Genomic DNA, 15740 nt, shown 5'->3' with positions numbered 1-15740 from the left:
GACACGGAGGTAGGGGGCTAGAGAACCCGGGGGGGCGACGATGGGTTGGGGCAAGAGCTCCCACGAGGGAGTTGCCCCAGGGGTTACGCCGGAACTACTGGTCAAATGTAGATCGTCCTGATTTGAAATCTGCAGATTCAGATGGGAAGAAGGCGGTTTGTAGATGCATGTCGATCTCTCAAACATTTTGAAGCTAACGCATAGCTGATAGGTTCATATTTGAAACCCATTGGAAGGTTCATCAACTGCCTTGTTAGGTTTAAGAATATCAACAACTTTGGCATGTTTCTGCTTCTCCGGGATTTTCGTAAGGTGGAGACATGGGACAAGAGGCCAATAAACAATGTTATACATGAGTCATTGAGATGGTGGAAGAATGACCGGTATCCGCCTCGAGTAGAAGCGCCCCCTCGTTGGTAGCCTTGTCCAAGGCGGTATACGTGGCCCTTAAACCCCTGCAGAGATCCAGCCCGTACGCGCGCACGAAAACCACGGCAAAGGGGCTGCCACCCTAGTACGGTACAACGGCGAACCACAACGGATCCCCGTTCAGCGACTTACGAAGGCTCTGCCACAATAACACAAACTCAACTATCGCAGACATGTACATGTACACCCGCACGTACGTACGTGCGTCAGCTGTCCGTATGGTGATGCCGAGTCGAAAAAGTTGGTTAATACGGACCGGGACAACGCACACACGTGAGCAAGCTAAGAATGGGATAACAGCTCCACTGGGAATCGGATGTCACTCGCAAAGCATAACGGCCCGACGTACTGTGCAATGTACCATAGGTGTTAAAGCAAACCTGCGAGACCCAGCAAAGAGCAGTTCTGACCAAAGGAACTCCGTTGCCGAGAAAATTGCGCCCTACCTTGGTCCAGCTCAAGACTGATAGTTTGTCTGTACCCGGGCTTTTGCCTGCTCTGAACGTCGAGATGGCTTCGGTGAAAGTGAAGTCCTAAACACAGATCGCAATTTAGGCCTCGAGTTGACCTCATGCGTGGGGACTCGATTATGATGTTTGAATTTCCCATTGGTAACCTGATGACTGCAGAAAGCCTTAGGTTTGACATTTGTAGAGTGGCTCAGAGAAACACTATGCGTCTCTGTAAGTTAGTTTAGAGTTGACCAGGCCCTCCTGCCTGAGTTTTTCATGTGGAAATCTATCGAAGAGATCAGTGATTCCTTTACGGCGACGTTTACTAATATGATCAATCTGGTTGTTCGCCGCTTGTTTTGTTTCTTTATTGTCTTGGCATCTTCATGGATCCAGTGGCGTCGTCCGTGGCCGTCTCGGGAACAGTTGAAGCCAAACTTTTTGTTTGTTTTTTGTTAAACAGGAGAGATCATAACTATTCGGTTTTACGGTGTCATGTAAGGACAGGGCCAGTTCCCCAATATTTCAGATGAATATACAGTAAATAAAGCGTGTAGACGCAATGTGTGAATATGTACTTATATTCACTTTTTCCGCCAACAAAATTCAGTGCATCAAATGATTCAAAGAGTGTCATCAATGCTTTCCTTCAAGTGGTTTGCTTCCTTCAAGTCAAGTTTCCCTCAAGTTATGGTTGGCCGTCTGTACATAAATAAAAGACTACTTCACAAAGTTTTAAATCCCACGCGGCTGTCAGCTATCAGAACACCAAATAATAGCACACGTAATACTAAATGAAAATACAACCCAGTTTAAAACTAATGGGAAAATGTCCACTTTGAGCGAATTTGAGGTCAAATAGACCAACGGGTGATTTCTGCAAACGTTTGGCCGCCCATACAAGATCATTAGGCAAAATGTGAGTGGTCTATAGACCTTGCTTTGGAAGCCATTTTTGATCATGTTCCTCGGTTCTATATTATTATATGTAATCAGTCAAATGGGTTGGTGCCAGACTACGTTCGGTTCCATGCCTCACTTTCACCATTACAAAGAAATTGACCTCTAATGAACTTTGATTTCATTGTTTTAATTTCATTCTTGGTTCCCAGAGAAAAAAAAGTTAACCTCGCTTTCAAGTTAAATAAGGTCAATTAATAACACAGGATTATACCGTTGACTTACGACAAAGAAAGTGGCCTTGTGTCGCGGAAGACGACTTTTCGTCAGTACCCACTGTGCGTGTATAACAAAAGCAACAATCGGTTTTCAAATTCCAATCATAATTTAGGCAGAACTGAATGAACCCGTAAGCCAATTCTGCGAAGGCATTGTGCGGTCGACCCGTATAGCAAACGCATAGGGTGTGAACGTGGTCAATTTCGAAGTGTACAAAGCGCATGGGGGGACCCTGGCCGGCAATGATTAACCTGTTTGACTCATTTTTTTTTTGTTTAACATTGCGTATTTTGTCCAAACTACGTACAAGGCCCCAGAAATATTACCTTCTTTGAAAAATAATAAAGTATAAGAACCTTGAATTATTATGAAATGTACAGACTGTGTGATTAGAAAAAAACCCCTCATCAATGAACCAAATCGCCCGCTGGGAAAGTTGAACAATAAAGCTCACCAAACGAGGGCAAACTCTCGGTACACACCTGAGTGCTCTTCTTTGTTAAAACATTAACATAACAAAGTAACCCCAACGTAAAGGCTGCCACTGCGCCCACAATACATAAGTGATTCACTGTCTCTCCGTTTGCACACAGGGTACATGTACATGTAACTTGGAGCAATATCAAAACGGGACCAGCATTTAGCGTTTTCATTCCGTAATCTTTCACTCATCTTGAAGGATTGCCGTCTTCCATTCGAATGACCTGTGTGGGATTCAAGTAGTCCATTGAAGGCGGTGACTACACGCTTGGTATCATTCTCAAAGCCCCCTAAATGTACAGGGGTGTGGTAACAGTGCTCATTATTGCCAATAATAGTCCAAAGTGAATGATTTACGGGATCGAATCAGCCCCCACGTTGAACGTGGATGTGAGCAGTGATATTGATGATGATGGCTTCGACCTGGATAGGCATCTTCATCCTGTCAGTGATCTGCCGAACTTATGCTTATAACAACGGTGCTCCGGTGGAATCATGCCTGGACATGTTACCAGTTCACGAGACAGCCCAAGGCGTAGCCTATCAAGCCTCCCCATCAGAAAACAACCCGTTTAAAGTGGAATTACTTAACACAAGCAGGAGCGCATACAGACCGGGAGAGATAGTTCAAGGTAAAGTGGATAGTATCATCAAAGGTGGATGCAACTTGAAGGATGGGACCATGCACAAAACCTTGTAAATCGACTCCCCTGCGTATAACGTCACGTTAAAGGGTATTTCTTTCTTCTTTTAGGGTAGGCTCAAGTAAACCTTTTGTGCATTTACTGTAATTAAATTAAAATAACAAAGATCATGAAACAAATTGTATAAGGAAACTGGCAAGGTACTTACAAATGCTTATAAAGATTAACAAAGACATTGACTGGAGCGAGATTTGAACCTGCGATCTCCGGAATACTATACCGTTGCTCGGTATTCCCATGGTATTCCAGAGGCCGCGGTTCCTCTGACTCCGCTTTAACGCATGGAGTCCATAAAAATGCGGGGTACGCTAAAGATGAACCGAAATCAGGCTGAACTTGCATGACTGATGTATGATCTGAAATCAGTGAAGCATGTTTTATTGTTTTGCCGCTATATAATTTGTTTCATAACTCAACATAATTTCATGCATTTCAGTGTGGTTTGCTTGATATTCATTAAGATCAAAATATGTGGGATTCATGTGTATATATACACGCTACCTCCTGTGTTGTGTAACAGACACTGTCCGCCAAATTTAACATACGTTTCTCAGGGGACGAGGTCACGATCTCAACTAAATTTTCAGTGAGAGTTCGCTTCAACATTTTTCACGTTTCGAGTGAAGCAAAATGATTCGAATTTGTGCAACTTTTGGAAAATATTATTTCGTATTTCATAACTCAAATGGAATGTATGAAACTGAGCCAAAAGCTTGGGCTGTTTCTTTGACAAACTTTATGCAGTTTCAAGGAAGTGTTGGACTAGTTTCGTATGTCAGACTGGTTTTTGTGCATTGTAGTTTTCACTATCGGTTTAGTGTTGAAAAGCCGACATCTGCGGGCTACAAGTAGTCATGTACAAGGATGAACATGTGATTACGATGATCGTTTTCAACCCATGGATCAGAAAGACTATCTCTTTACAGGTCTAGTGGTTTAATCCAAATAACCCTTGCGGTTGAACACACTCTATCGAGGAAAGAAATTTCCCTCCTAAATTTCCCTCCTAAATTTCAACCGAAAACCGGTATAAAACACTCCCTAAAATACAGATACGTGTATATCTTAGTTGGTTTGACCTCTCTGTTTAAAAAAAAAAGATTTACTTTCCTATCGTCTCGCAGAAGTTGCATTACCTTTGTGTTTTTTCTACAATAATGACCGTAGACTTCAGGAAATTATGACATTTAATTTCCCACGAGAACAACACAGCTGCTGTAAGGAATATTTTTCGACCACAAGGAAGTGGTCGTGATAAATTGTTGTGTAATAGGTTAAGACCACTCTTGTGTGTCTTACAAAATGAAACAATGGTCCACAAACAACCCAAGGGCGTCACTATCTGCCGACGACTGCGTATAGGAGTTGGTGGGAAGTTCCCATCAAGAAATGGGTAGAAGTTCAGAGACTTAACTGTTTGAACTGGACGTTCCCACTCTGGTTTGTGAATATCTTATCTCCATTCGCGGCAAAGGCAAACCCAGATCACATTTTTGGAGAGGCAAATTTTTTTATGGGAGGGTCCTGAAATATGTCTTTGGGGTGACGTTAAAGGCTTTTTAACACACTTTGAGAAGGAAGAGAGTTGACATAAAATTTCGTTTATTCTCTGCACCGTGCGTCGATTTAAGATTTTCTCTGAGTGTCTTCTTTTTTTTTGCGAGTTAGTTGGAATTCACCCAGCTTCAAATTTTGTTAACGTGCAGGCTAATACAGCTGAAAACTGACTTTTGTGCTCGTGAAAGCTATGGCCAAGGTCGGTAAACAGATTTCATTTTCCCTTCAAGTTAATTCCTGTGCGCTTCCTTCTTTCTACTGTGTGCAAGCAAACTGTCGGTTATGTGACTAGCGTCATTTTGGAACGTGCTCCAAAGCAAGTGTCGGTCGTTCGTATGATAATAGCGGTTCTTTTTTTCTCAATATGACTGATTATTACCTCATATGGGAAACTCAAAACCGTGTAGGGGTATGCTTCAAACTTCAAACATGTACTGTACCTATCTCAGTGTACAAAATGTATTGCACAGAGGGTCCGAACTTAGTTGAAAAACCGAACCGTCTGACTGTGGGTAAACTATTGCTGTTAGTGCCACACTTAGGGCTTTGCATTGTCAAACACTGCTGCGGAAATAATACATGGACGTGTTGTTATGTCATTCTCCAAAGAAATTTGAAAGGGGGGTTGGATTTATCAAGGTTTTGGTCCAATCGACCAATAATCCATAAGGACTAAAGAAACCAATAAAGGAGGAAACTATGTGAAATCACATTCCAAACTTTATTACCTTTTGTAGGCAAGAAAACATAATAATGTTTCTGACCCCTCCTGAAGTGTTGCCACCCCTTTAAAAATAGTCCACACAGTAAAAGTTTGGCTTCTAGAGTACAGTGGGCACATTGGTGCCAATTACTGGCTGGTTTTTGTCATCCCTTTAAAGTTATCGGAAAGGATCCTATACCCAGAATTTAAGTGAAAATGTCACGCCATCATGCGGTAGAATAATGTGTTGCTGACGTCATAATGCGTCTTGCTTTATCCCACTGTTAATTTTAACAAACTCCATTCCATAGCATGTTGAGATCATTATTTAATGGGTGATTTGCGGAATGACCTTTTGACGGGGAATCGGGTCAGGACGTTTACGCCAAAGGTTTACTCAAGCATATCTAAGCCTGGGAACATTGAAGGCTAGGCATTGGGCAATTTATGGAGCCTATTTGTACTGCAATGAAAGGTTTCTTTTTTCTCAAAGCCAAATTGAAAGTTGAACTCCTACCAAACTCTGAACAATATTCGAAGAAAAATACTGTACTCCACTCGGCAATTGCAAACAGAAACTATACTCCTTCAAATTCTATTACCCAGGTGGACACATTAATAGGAGGGCTCTATTTGGTTTGGGCAAAAAAGGCTTTTGTTTGTTTCATAGAGATTACAGTTCTACTTATGAGCCGTGGTTTGTTTTCTCCAATTATTTACTCACTTCTAATAGCGCCCCTATAATTGTATCCACTATTATTCAAAAAGGTTAATGACGTGCATCTATTATAATTAAGGGCTTTCAATCGGAACAGAACTTTCTCATGCAGGACTTTTAGCTTTTTGTCCCTGTAACCTTTAACTGCAGTTACAAGTCTGGGAGAAAGTATAATGCCTCTGAAAAAATAATTTCGCTTCAAAACACAACCCTTTTGAACACGTTCGCGCAGCACTATCATGATGGAGGAAAAAACCAATCATTATACTTAAAATGTATTCCCCCTATTTCAATCAACTGAGAATAACAATGCATAACAGCGTCACAAAACAACACTGGCGCGTGGCTCTTGGGTTAGAAGGATGGGTGTTTATAGTCAAGTCGAACCCTTTCCCCACAGATGAATTTTCCTGATTGGTTCGGAAATCGTGACATGCAGGGAAGTAATTTTCCTTTTTTTGTTACAGAATATGGCTGCGCAGTGTTTGCAACGGCTATGTAGGTTTTGAGAAGCAATGTGATTTTTACTCGATATTTATGTAGGTGATTCGTTTGAGGGGGTCAGGTTAGAAATTTCTTCGCCTTTTGATCTTTGTTCAAATCTCTCTTAGGTGAGTGTGGATGGGTATCAGTCTTTAACAGACTCTGGTTTCAGCAGAACTTGAACTTTCTACAACTCTTATTTTAACGATGTTTAATTCAACCCATCTCTCCAGCTCTCTCTTTACGTTTCCTAGGACTTCAGGTTGCACATAAAGTGCTCTTTCGAGGCTTGGAATCTTTGGTTTTATGCGCAGAAAGAGTTAAAATAATTCGCTGTGACGGTCGGGCTCGTGTGCAGCTTAACATTTTACCAGAAAGATGCAGTTAATTCCTGGACGAAGGTTTCTGGAGACCATGGTCAGTCACTTTCCTTGTGTCGATATTTCCAGATTGATTTCCTGCACTTCTAACCAAAACAATACTAGTTTAATTGAATAAAAAAAGAGGATTCGATGAAAGAAAAAACATCCTACATGTATGTTCCCAGAAATAGCTGTTCAGGTTGTCATGAGAAACGGGCTTCCACTGAGTAGCTGGGAAACGTGGCCCCTCGCACATAGGCCCCCGCCCCGTGCGCGCGATCGAACAATGTTTGAGCGCGCCCTCTCGTGGATTACAATGAACAGTTTCGTTCTGCGGGAATTTTGAAGCCAATGCAGTTTACTTGGAGATTGACATGATTGATAGTGAGCAGTAGCAGCCCGGCTGCACAGGGTCATGCTTGGAAGTTGGAGGCATGTGGCCTAGTGCTGGTTATAGGTTTGTAGCTTCTGATCATAGGGTTCGGGGTTCGAATCCAGCTGGTGGCAGTATGTTGTGATTCTGTGCAAGTCATTTTACTCCTATGTGCCTCTCCCCATATCACCCAGGAGTAAACAGGTAGGGCCTACCTGTGAGGGCAGGCACGGTTGTTTAGCCGTTTGCGTCGAAATGGTAGCACTGGGCTAGTATACTCCCCAGGGAGCTGGGATGGTTTCAGGAATATTCATATGATGTGTGAGCCTAATGTGCAGGGATAATGATAATGCCGTGGAGCTTTAAAACATTGCGGAAAGCGCATTACAAATGTTGTAATTATTATTACTATTATTATCCTGCACCAAAACCTGTGTAGTGGGCAAGGCCAAAGGCCATCACACATGTATGATAGAGCAATTTGGCATGCTCCTGATAGTCAAGACATGTCGGGGAATCCCCGGACAGGCCGACACTCACGGACTCATTCAGTAGACTGTTGGTTACCATTCTTCCATTCCATCCAGAGTTGATTTTTCTTTATGTGTTTGAATGAAATTTATTCGTAGGATAATGCAACTTGGGACAGAGTACAATAAATTTACACACGAGTCAAGACTGCGCTGAATGGTTCCTACATCCATGATAGTATCATCCATGCATCTTTTTGATAGAACAGTATGGAAACTTTTAGCCAAATTCATTGTTTTTAGGCTGATATATGTCAGTTATTCCATAAAAGCCAAACATCTGATTTACCACCATATTTTTGAAGATTTTTGTAATTTCAGAAATGCATACACAGTGTGGGATGCCAACGAAATCTTGTGTTTTCCAGTTATTGTCTTTCTATCCACATGTGCAGTGACTTTGAGTGGGGACTTTGATTTTCGCGGTCTGCTGATCAAGGCGCAAAGAATTGGCAGCAGGGAACCAATTGGTCAGTGGGTTGGACCGTTCCCAGCGGGACTGAGAATTCTTCAGTGTCAGACAGGAGATGCCATCACCAATTCCAATAATGAGCTTAAAACCTTACCAATGACGCTGTCGTGGTATGCCCCCAGCATCACCACAGAACAAGTGGAATTTGTGTAAGTTAGTCCTGCATATAAAACTTTATCGGGAAAAGAAAAACTAATCAAATTGTACTCAGCTGGGATCTATACCAACCTGAGTCCTATGCAGAACAGAAAGGACTTTGCAACAAATTGATTTGCTAAGTACAAACTTCCTAAGTATCTCTAAGCTCATATTTTCTGCGCTTAACACATTTCTATAGGTGCTCAGCAGCTCTTTCAAACTTTTCCTACTGAAATTCAGCAATGTCAACGACGCTACACATTCCGATGGCCCCCCATAAATGGTGAAAAGAATTGTGCACTGTTAGGTTTCGCTTGGAACGACTGGTACATAAATGTATAACACTGTATATTACCCAGTGGATTACACCATTGAAGGGGGCCATCATGGATATCTAGTGATAGCGTAACCATGGTAACTTATCTCGAGGACATGCTGATGGCTGTTTTAATTTAGGATACAACCATGCAAATGTGAATTGGTCTATTCCATCACAAAAGTTTCCATTTGGCTTATTCATAATCTGCAGGGCCACGATGGTGTCGACGTTTGATGTGTTTTGGGTCAACACGACTTCATCAAGCATTGTTGTGGACAGCACAGGTAGGCTTATCTACGTTGTCACTGTATCTTCCCTGAAAAGCTTGAAAATTGTTTGAAAGGTTTAGTGGGGAAAAATCATTACTGTAAGTTTTCTACATGGCTCACATGTGCGTATGCCTTTATGTGCATGGAGATTTTCCAGTGTTGTAACAGTAATCGAGCTTCAGAGTTATTAACGAGGTTTTATAAGCAAAAAAATTCCATGTTTAGAGGCATCTTGAATGAAGTTTGGCAGTGATATCCCTTGACATACAGTACATATACAGGACCCATTTACTGCAGTTAATACGGAAAAGCAAGAAATATCGCTTTGCAGGGTTCATCTTGGATTGAAATATATGCCTGTCGCTCCACAGCAAAGGATAAATCCTATGATTGGCTGTATTTTCATCACACCCAATCTTTTGGAAAGAAACGTTCATTCACCAATATTTATGTAAAAATGGGAGTTGTCAACTTTGTTCAAACGAAACAGAACTGCCTTTTCCCAATTGCCCTTGATCTACCCCCAGCACACGTGAGCAAATGGCTTGATGAAATGCCTCACTGAGCAAATGTATGTATTCAGGAAAAATATCAGATGGACCAGTGGATGAGGTTTCTGTTGATAACCTTTTTGTTTGTGAGTTTGGCCAATTTTTGGGCCCACCAATTCCAATTTGAGAACTGTTTGCAGACAATAGACATCTTAGCTGGTAATCGTCACATGTACAGCAAGTCTTTTTAAATTCCAACTAGTACACTGAGTAAGCTGTAGGCCAACTTAAAGTTCATATCTTAAAAGTTATAGCTTGTTTTCTTTGTGCCCAATCCAGCTAATGTTGGCAACACACTGTGCGACCCCAATCCCTGTGTAAACGGCAGGTGCGATGTCATTGAAAATCTCTTTACATGTACCTGTAACGAAGGTTTCATAGGACTCACCTGCCAACAAAATGGTAAGTTGGTTTTAACAAGTTTTTAAAAAAGAGCTGTAGAAATGATGAAATTACATGTACAAAGGCACGCTTCTTTTCCCAAACTTCTGACAATTGTTTTTTAAAAAATGGTTTTTAGCATCAGCTTGTGCTGCCCTGCCATGTCAGAACAACGGAACTTGTCTCCAGGGAGAAACAGTGGAAGCCTACATGTGTCAGTGTCCCCAGGGCTACACAGGAACGAGTTGTGAAACTCGTAAGTCACGCTTATTGACGCCCGATCTCTTTATAGTTTCTTGAAAATGCAGAAAATGATGAACAAATTGATTATCAGTTGTAGTAACTGTTTCAAGTATCATATTTTTGGAAATTTATTTAATGAAATGTTGAACAACATGAGCATGACCAGGATGAATAGCGTTTAACATTTGATACTCTCTTAAACCGTGCTGTAATTGTGACAAGTGCTACGTGTATGGACTGTACTAATCCATGCTCAATTTTATAATGTGAGCAGTACTATATTAAACCGTTCAATTCAGTTACAGAATTCATTTCAATTTTTAGCCTAGTTTTGTCCAGTCTTGAGCAAGCTTACGTGTATATCAGTTACACTGATATCCATTCTTTTGTACGTGTGGACATTTTGAAATGTGGAGCTTGCATGACGGTAGTTTTCAAACCTTCATGCAGTCAAACTCTACTGTATGATGCAAGAAATGAATCCTGAAACAAGTGTTTTGCAAATGAAATTGATGCTTATTTCACATCAAAGTATGAATGGATATGAGTTAAGAACTGTGCTATCAACATCAATTATTTGTGGAGCTTTAAGTTGGATTTAAATATGCACTTTCAACTCAAATTATTACAAAGTTCTCGGATATACTTAAATCACCTTATTGTAGCCAGAACCTTGTTTCAACAGGAATGGAGAAAAAAACCATGAGATTTTCAGCTTCAGAATTTGGTCTTTACAATACATAACGGTGCTTTGTTATAAGCACTTTATACATCAATATTCAACCGTATTTCATTTTTTTCTCACTTTTACAGGCATTACATGTACTGATAGTCCGTGCATGAATGGAGGGTCATGTTACTCGTCATTTTCAGGAAATCCTTATATCTGTGTGTGTCCTGCCCCTTTCACGGGAGCCAACTGTGAATCCTGTAAGTTGCAGTCCCAAAACTTAAAGGGAAACACTTCTCTTGTCGTGGTGGTTGTAGATGTGGCTTGGATGTGGTGGTTGGGTTGTTTTGGTAGTTGTGGTTCTTGTAGTTGCTGTGATTGCTGTTGTGGCTGTGGATGTGGTTGTTTTGGTAGTTCTGGGTCTTGTACTTGCTGTGGTGGATGTGGATGTGTTTTTTTTGTAGTTGTGGTTCTTATAGCTGTTGTGGTGGCTGTGGGTGATTTCGCTTTGGTAGTTGTGGTTCTTGTAGTAGCTGTGGTTGTGGTTTGTTTATGTGGATGTAGTTGTTTTGGTAGTTGTGGTATCTTTAGTTGCTGTGGTTGTGGTTGCTGTGGTGGCTGGAGTTGTGGTTGTTTTGGTAGTTGTAGTTCTTGTGGTAACTACTGTTGTGGTTGCTGTGGTGGCTGTAGTTGTGGTTGTTTTGGTAGTTGTAGTTCTTGTGGTAACTACTGTTGTAGTTGCTGTGGTGACTGTAGTTGTGGTTGTTTTGGTAGTTGTAGTTCTTGTGGTAACTACTGTTGTGGTTGCTGTGGTGGCTGTAGTTGTGGTTGTTTTGGTAGTTGTAGTTCTTGTGGTAACTACTGTTGTGGTTGCTGTGGTGGCTGTAGTTGTGGTTGTTTTGGTAGTTGTAGTTCTTGTGGTAACTACTGTTGTAGTTGCTGTGGTGACTGTAGTTGTGGTTGTTTTGGTAGTTGTAGTTCTTGTGGTAACTACTGTTGTGGTTGCTGTGGTGGCTGTAGTTGTGGTTGTTTTGGTAGTTGTAGTTCTAGTGGTAACTACTGTTGTAGTTGCTGTGGTGGCTGTAGTTGTGGTTGTTTTGGTAGTTGTAGTTCTTGTGGTAACTATGGTTGTGGTTGCTGTGGCGTGGTAATGAGCATTCGAGACTGAGGCTGATTCTAGTGAGGCTTCAATTTTCACAAAACTACTCCAGACATGCAAAAACATTGTGGCCAGTTGTGAAAAGCTGAACTCATGATGTCTGAGCTGCGTGCAAAATGGATACCATTACCCACAGCTGTGGCTGCTCATCATAGCTTTGCAGTGGCAAAATCTGAAGCCATAGCCGAGACCATGGGAGATGAGGCACAGACCGAAAATTTAACCCCACCATTCCAAAACCAGGCTGAATGTTAAGCTCTCATTTTGAAAAAAAAAACAATCTAGGCACGAACATTGCAAATTCCAGAATACTACTGCCCATAATTACATGTGTTTCTCCAGACAAAATCACTTTTAAAAGTGTGAAATTGAACATAGGGGAGAGAGGCTCAGCCTGATTTTGGGGGTACATGTATTTGGTTTCCAAATGTAATAGCCTCTGTTTTCTTCTCTGTTAGTGACCTCTTCGGTCCCTTGCAATATAAATCCATGTATGAACGGAGGTACATGCAACGCTAACTCAACAACTGCAGCATACACTTGTACATGCACCCAAGTGTATTCCGGGACCCACTGTGAATACAGAGGTAATTGACTTGTACATGTCATTGATAAGATTCAGCAATTCATTTGTAGGAACATTTAGAATGAAGACAATTTCACATCAAGTCATATCGCCGAGAGCGCAGTTGAAAAATATGCTACATTGGAAAAATGGAAAAATCTCAGTATGAATTTATAATTGACAACCATAACGTGACAAAATTGAAGATAAATGGAAATGTTCTACATAAAATACTTTTTACAAGAAAGAAAAATATAGTCATATTGGGATACTCAGAATGATAAAATGCTGTCAGCCATTAAAAAAATCCTGCTAGGTTTAGTTTGTGGCCATTTTTCAGCTCAAAGTCAAGCAAGGTTTTTTTTTAACTGTCAGGTGGAAAAGCAAATAGTTAAGACAAACTGATTGACCTCACTTTGAGTCATTATTTGGTTGAAATTCACATGAATATGCAATTTGAATTGGATGCTTTTGGCTTTATTTAGTCAGAGCAGGACTCATAATTTCTGTTAAATTTTTTGTGGGTCTGCTCTTCAATGAATAGCCCTTGGATGCTCCGTTGAGCCCTGTCAGAATGGCGGCCTGTGTTTCCAAGGCAACGTATTGAGCCAGTACTCCTGCCAATGTCCGTCTGGTTTCATCGGCCCGAACTGTGAGCGAGGTGAGTAGACAGTTCCATGTGCAATTGTTATTGTTTGTCCACAATCCACCTGAAGAAAAATGTCTGGGTAGGATGTAAAAACATCATGGGTGTTAGGGTTGCTTATGGATCTCTTGACAGAATCTTCTATAAAAGTAATGTTGGGGAGAGAGGGTACTAGGTATAGCATTTTCAGTAACTGAGGCTTAAACTGTGTTGCCATTTCTAAATATGGCCTGCCAGAATCATGGAATCCTTGGAGCCGATCTCGAATAATCTACCCAAGAAAAAATTCTTCATTTTGATAGTCTCCAAATTTCAGCGACATTAGGTCATTTTGATTTCTGTAGACAGGGTGTTTGTGGTGTTTAATGCATGGCCACTTTCACTGCAATACACAATCTGGTTTAGAATTAACAGAATGAAGCTTTCCAGCTGAACGTGGCTTGCTGTCACACTCCTGGGCCCAGTCTGACAAACTTGTCTTGTTCAGACCTGAGAGATGCATAGTGCCCAGCATTGTTGTCAGTAGTGCCATTGCCGGTCTCGGCAAGCCCCTAAAACTTCTATCACATATTCATTACAAGTGTGGGTCGTTTAGTCTCAAGCCAAATTGAATGATGGCAGAAGAGTCTCTCCATCATTGGTTGCCCTGTCGTTGATGGGTGGACATGTGACTGGATTTGTGAAAGAGCTTGTTGCATGAAATCCTCAAAGACAAGTTTGTGACCTCCAAATGGCACATTTTCCACAGACCAACTCAATACCACTGCCAATTCCTTTCGCAGCCGCTGGCGTGGGATGCAACAGTGACCCTTGCTTGAACGGTGGAGTCTGTTTCCCTGGTAACACACCCGAAGCTTACGCCTGCCAGTGCCCTCCAACGCACACTGGTGCCCAGTGCACCATAGGTAAATTTTTTCTTCTTATTCCTGATCCATCTGTGCCCCCTTAATTGAATAAACACATCACAACAAGAAAGTGTCCACATTTTTCACTGAACCCTGCATTTAATTCTCAGAATTTCAACAGGAAATCATCAAGTGGGGTTGAACCGCCATTTATCAGTAGCACCAATATTGATAAAACTGAGGTCATCTGAATGCAAAGGCAATTGCAAATGCAAATTTCATTGTTGCAAAAAAAGCAGCCCTGTCATCAACTGTCTACCAGTTCTCTCTCTTCATGAAAAGGCATTTGAAATCTGAGCATCCCGCACTGCCTATTGTTTTCAATACAGATCTGTATCATTTGTTGTGAGATCAAGCCCTTACAATGACTCATAATCCTAGTGTTAAATAAGCCAAATAATGCAACTATTAATGGGTCCAATCTGCTTTTGAATCACAGCCCACCAGAGGCAGGCTGGCTAATACGGCATTTTTCATTGCAAAGTCAATCAAGCCAAGTTTTTATTTTGTGTGTGAACTCTCTCCTAGTTGACAACATACCCTGTTTTGCCTGGCCTTGTATTTAAGTCCCTCTCATAGTCTCCCAGTCTGAATACAATCACTGATTATTCAAATGAACTGCAAAGAAATCGTCATTCTTCCTGTCCTGTCAGTCATTAGTCTACTTGGAATTCGACCACATGTTTGGACTTGTGATTTGCTTGACATCCGCTTTGGTCTTAATACCCCTTGTAATATCTAATTTCAATTCAAACTAAAGTAATCTGTTTATTTTTGTCACAATGTAGCTGTGACATGCACTGCAAATCCATGTCAGAATGGTGGTACCTGCATCAGTGGTAACCAACCAGATTCCTTTATCTGTCGGTGCACAAATGCCTTCACCGGCTTCTATTGTGAGCTGTGTAAGTGGCAGATGGGTAGAATTTTTAGAAAACTTTCATGTAGCCTCCTCTCCAGCCTGAAAATATGAGTGAATTTCAGGTTATGCTTCATTGCCATCCGATGCTGTGCTCACTAACCTCCTTTATCATAGCAGGAAGTCATTCCTTCAGTGCAATTCCATGTAAAAAGTAGAAATTTGGCCTCACTTTTACCGACCTTATTATCAGAGGCTTTTTGAAAAAAAGGAAAAAGTACTGTGAAAATAATAAGTTGAGCAGTTGTCCTTTATGAATTATGATTGATAATGAGGTCATAAAAGTATTGCCAAATTTCCACTTTTATATGGAATTGCCCCATACAATCTGTGCCAGTAGGTTTACAAGTACTTGTAGATTGGCGTGAGGTGCCGTATGCAAGGGTGTGTGTTTTTCTGTCATAATGGAATCGAATGACAAAACTGTTGTCCTCCGTAACGGTATGCTTTGGGAATGTGTTAAATTTCTTTCTGACTTCGTCGTTACGATCTGCTTGTCTAACCGTGGTTTGTGGTTGTTGCTGTAGACTTTT

At 41.2% G+C, this 15740-nt stretch overlaps 1 protein-coding gene across 31 annotated transcripts in view; it reads left to right on the top strand.

Moving 5' to 3' along the window:
* The first annotated feature begins 2618 nt into the window (after window positions 1-2618).
* LOC110976081 (uncharacterized) overlaps window positions 2619-15740 on the top strand; it is a 92706-nt gene continuing 79584 nt past the window's right edge. For 22 of the 31 annotated variants that reach the window (XM_087138678.1, XM_087138683.1, XM_087138689.1 and 19 more), the window contains exons 1-10: window positions 2620-3172; window positions 8366-8591; window positions 9110-9183; window positions 9999-10121; window positions 10240-10356; window positions 11157-11273; window positions 12631-12759; window positions 13282-13398; window positions 14166-14288; window positions 15077-15193. In XM_087138678.1, the coding sequence (XP_086994804.1) occupies window positions 2947-3172; window positions 8366-8591; window positions 9110-9183; window positions 9999-10121; window positions 10240-10356; window positions 11157-11273; window positions 12631-12759; window positions 13282-13398; window positions 14166-14288; window positions 15077-15193 (1369 nt within the window). In that variant the 5' untranslated portion in view covers window positions 2620-2946. Of the gene's footprint in view, window positions 3173-7412; window positions 7525-8365; window positions 8592-9109; window positions 9184-9998; window positions 10122-10239; window positions 10357-11156; window positions 11274-12630; window positions 12760-13281; window positions 13399-14165; window positions 14289-15076; window positions 15194-15740 lie in introns of those variants that run through there. The other 9 variants (XM_087138668.1, XM_087138685.1, XM_087138667.1 and 6 more) reach the window with 3 other exon arrangements.

Source organism: Acanthaster planci, linkage group LG07 (genome assembly GCF_054643075.1).
Source record: "Acanthaster planci isolate LZ-2023a linkage group LG07, COTS_SCS, whole genome shotgun sequence".
Lineage (NCBI taxonomy): Eukaryota > Metazoa > Echinodermata > Asteroidea > Valvatida > Acanthasteridae > Acanthaster > Acanthaster planci.
Note: the sequence above shows the minus strand (reverse complement) of the source record. Positions and strands in the feature narration are given on the sequence as shown.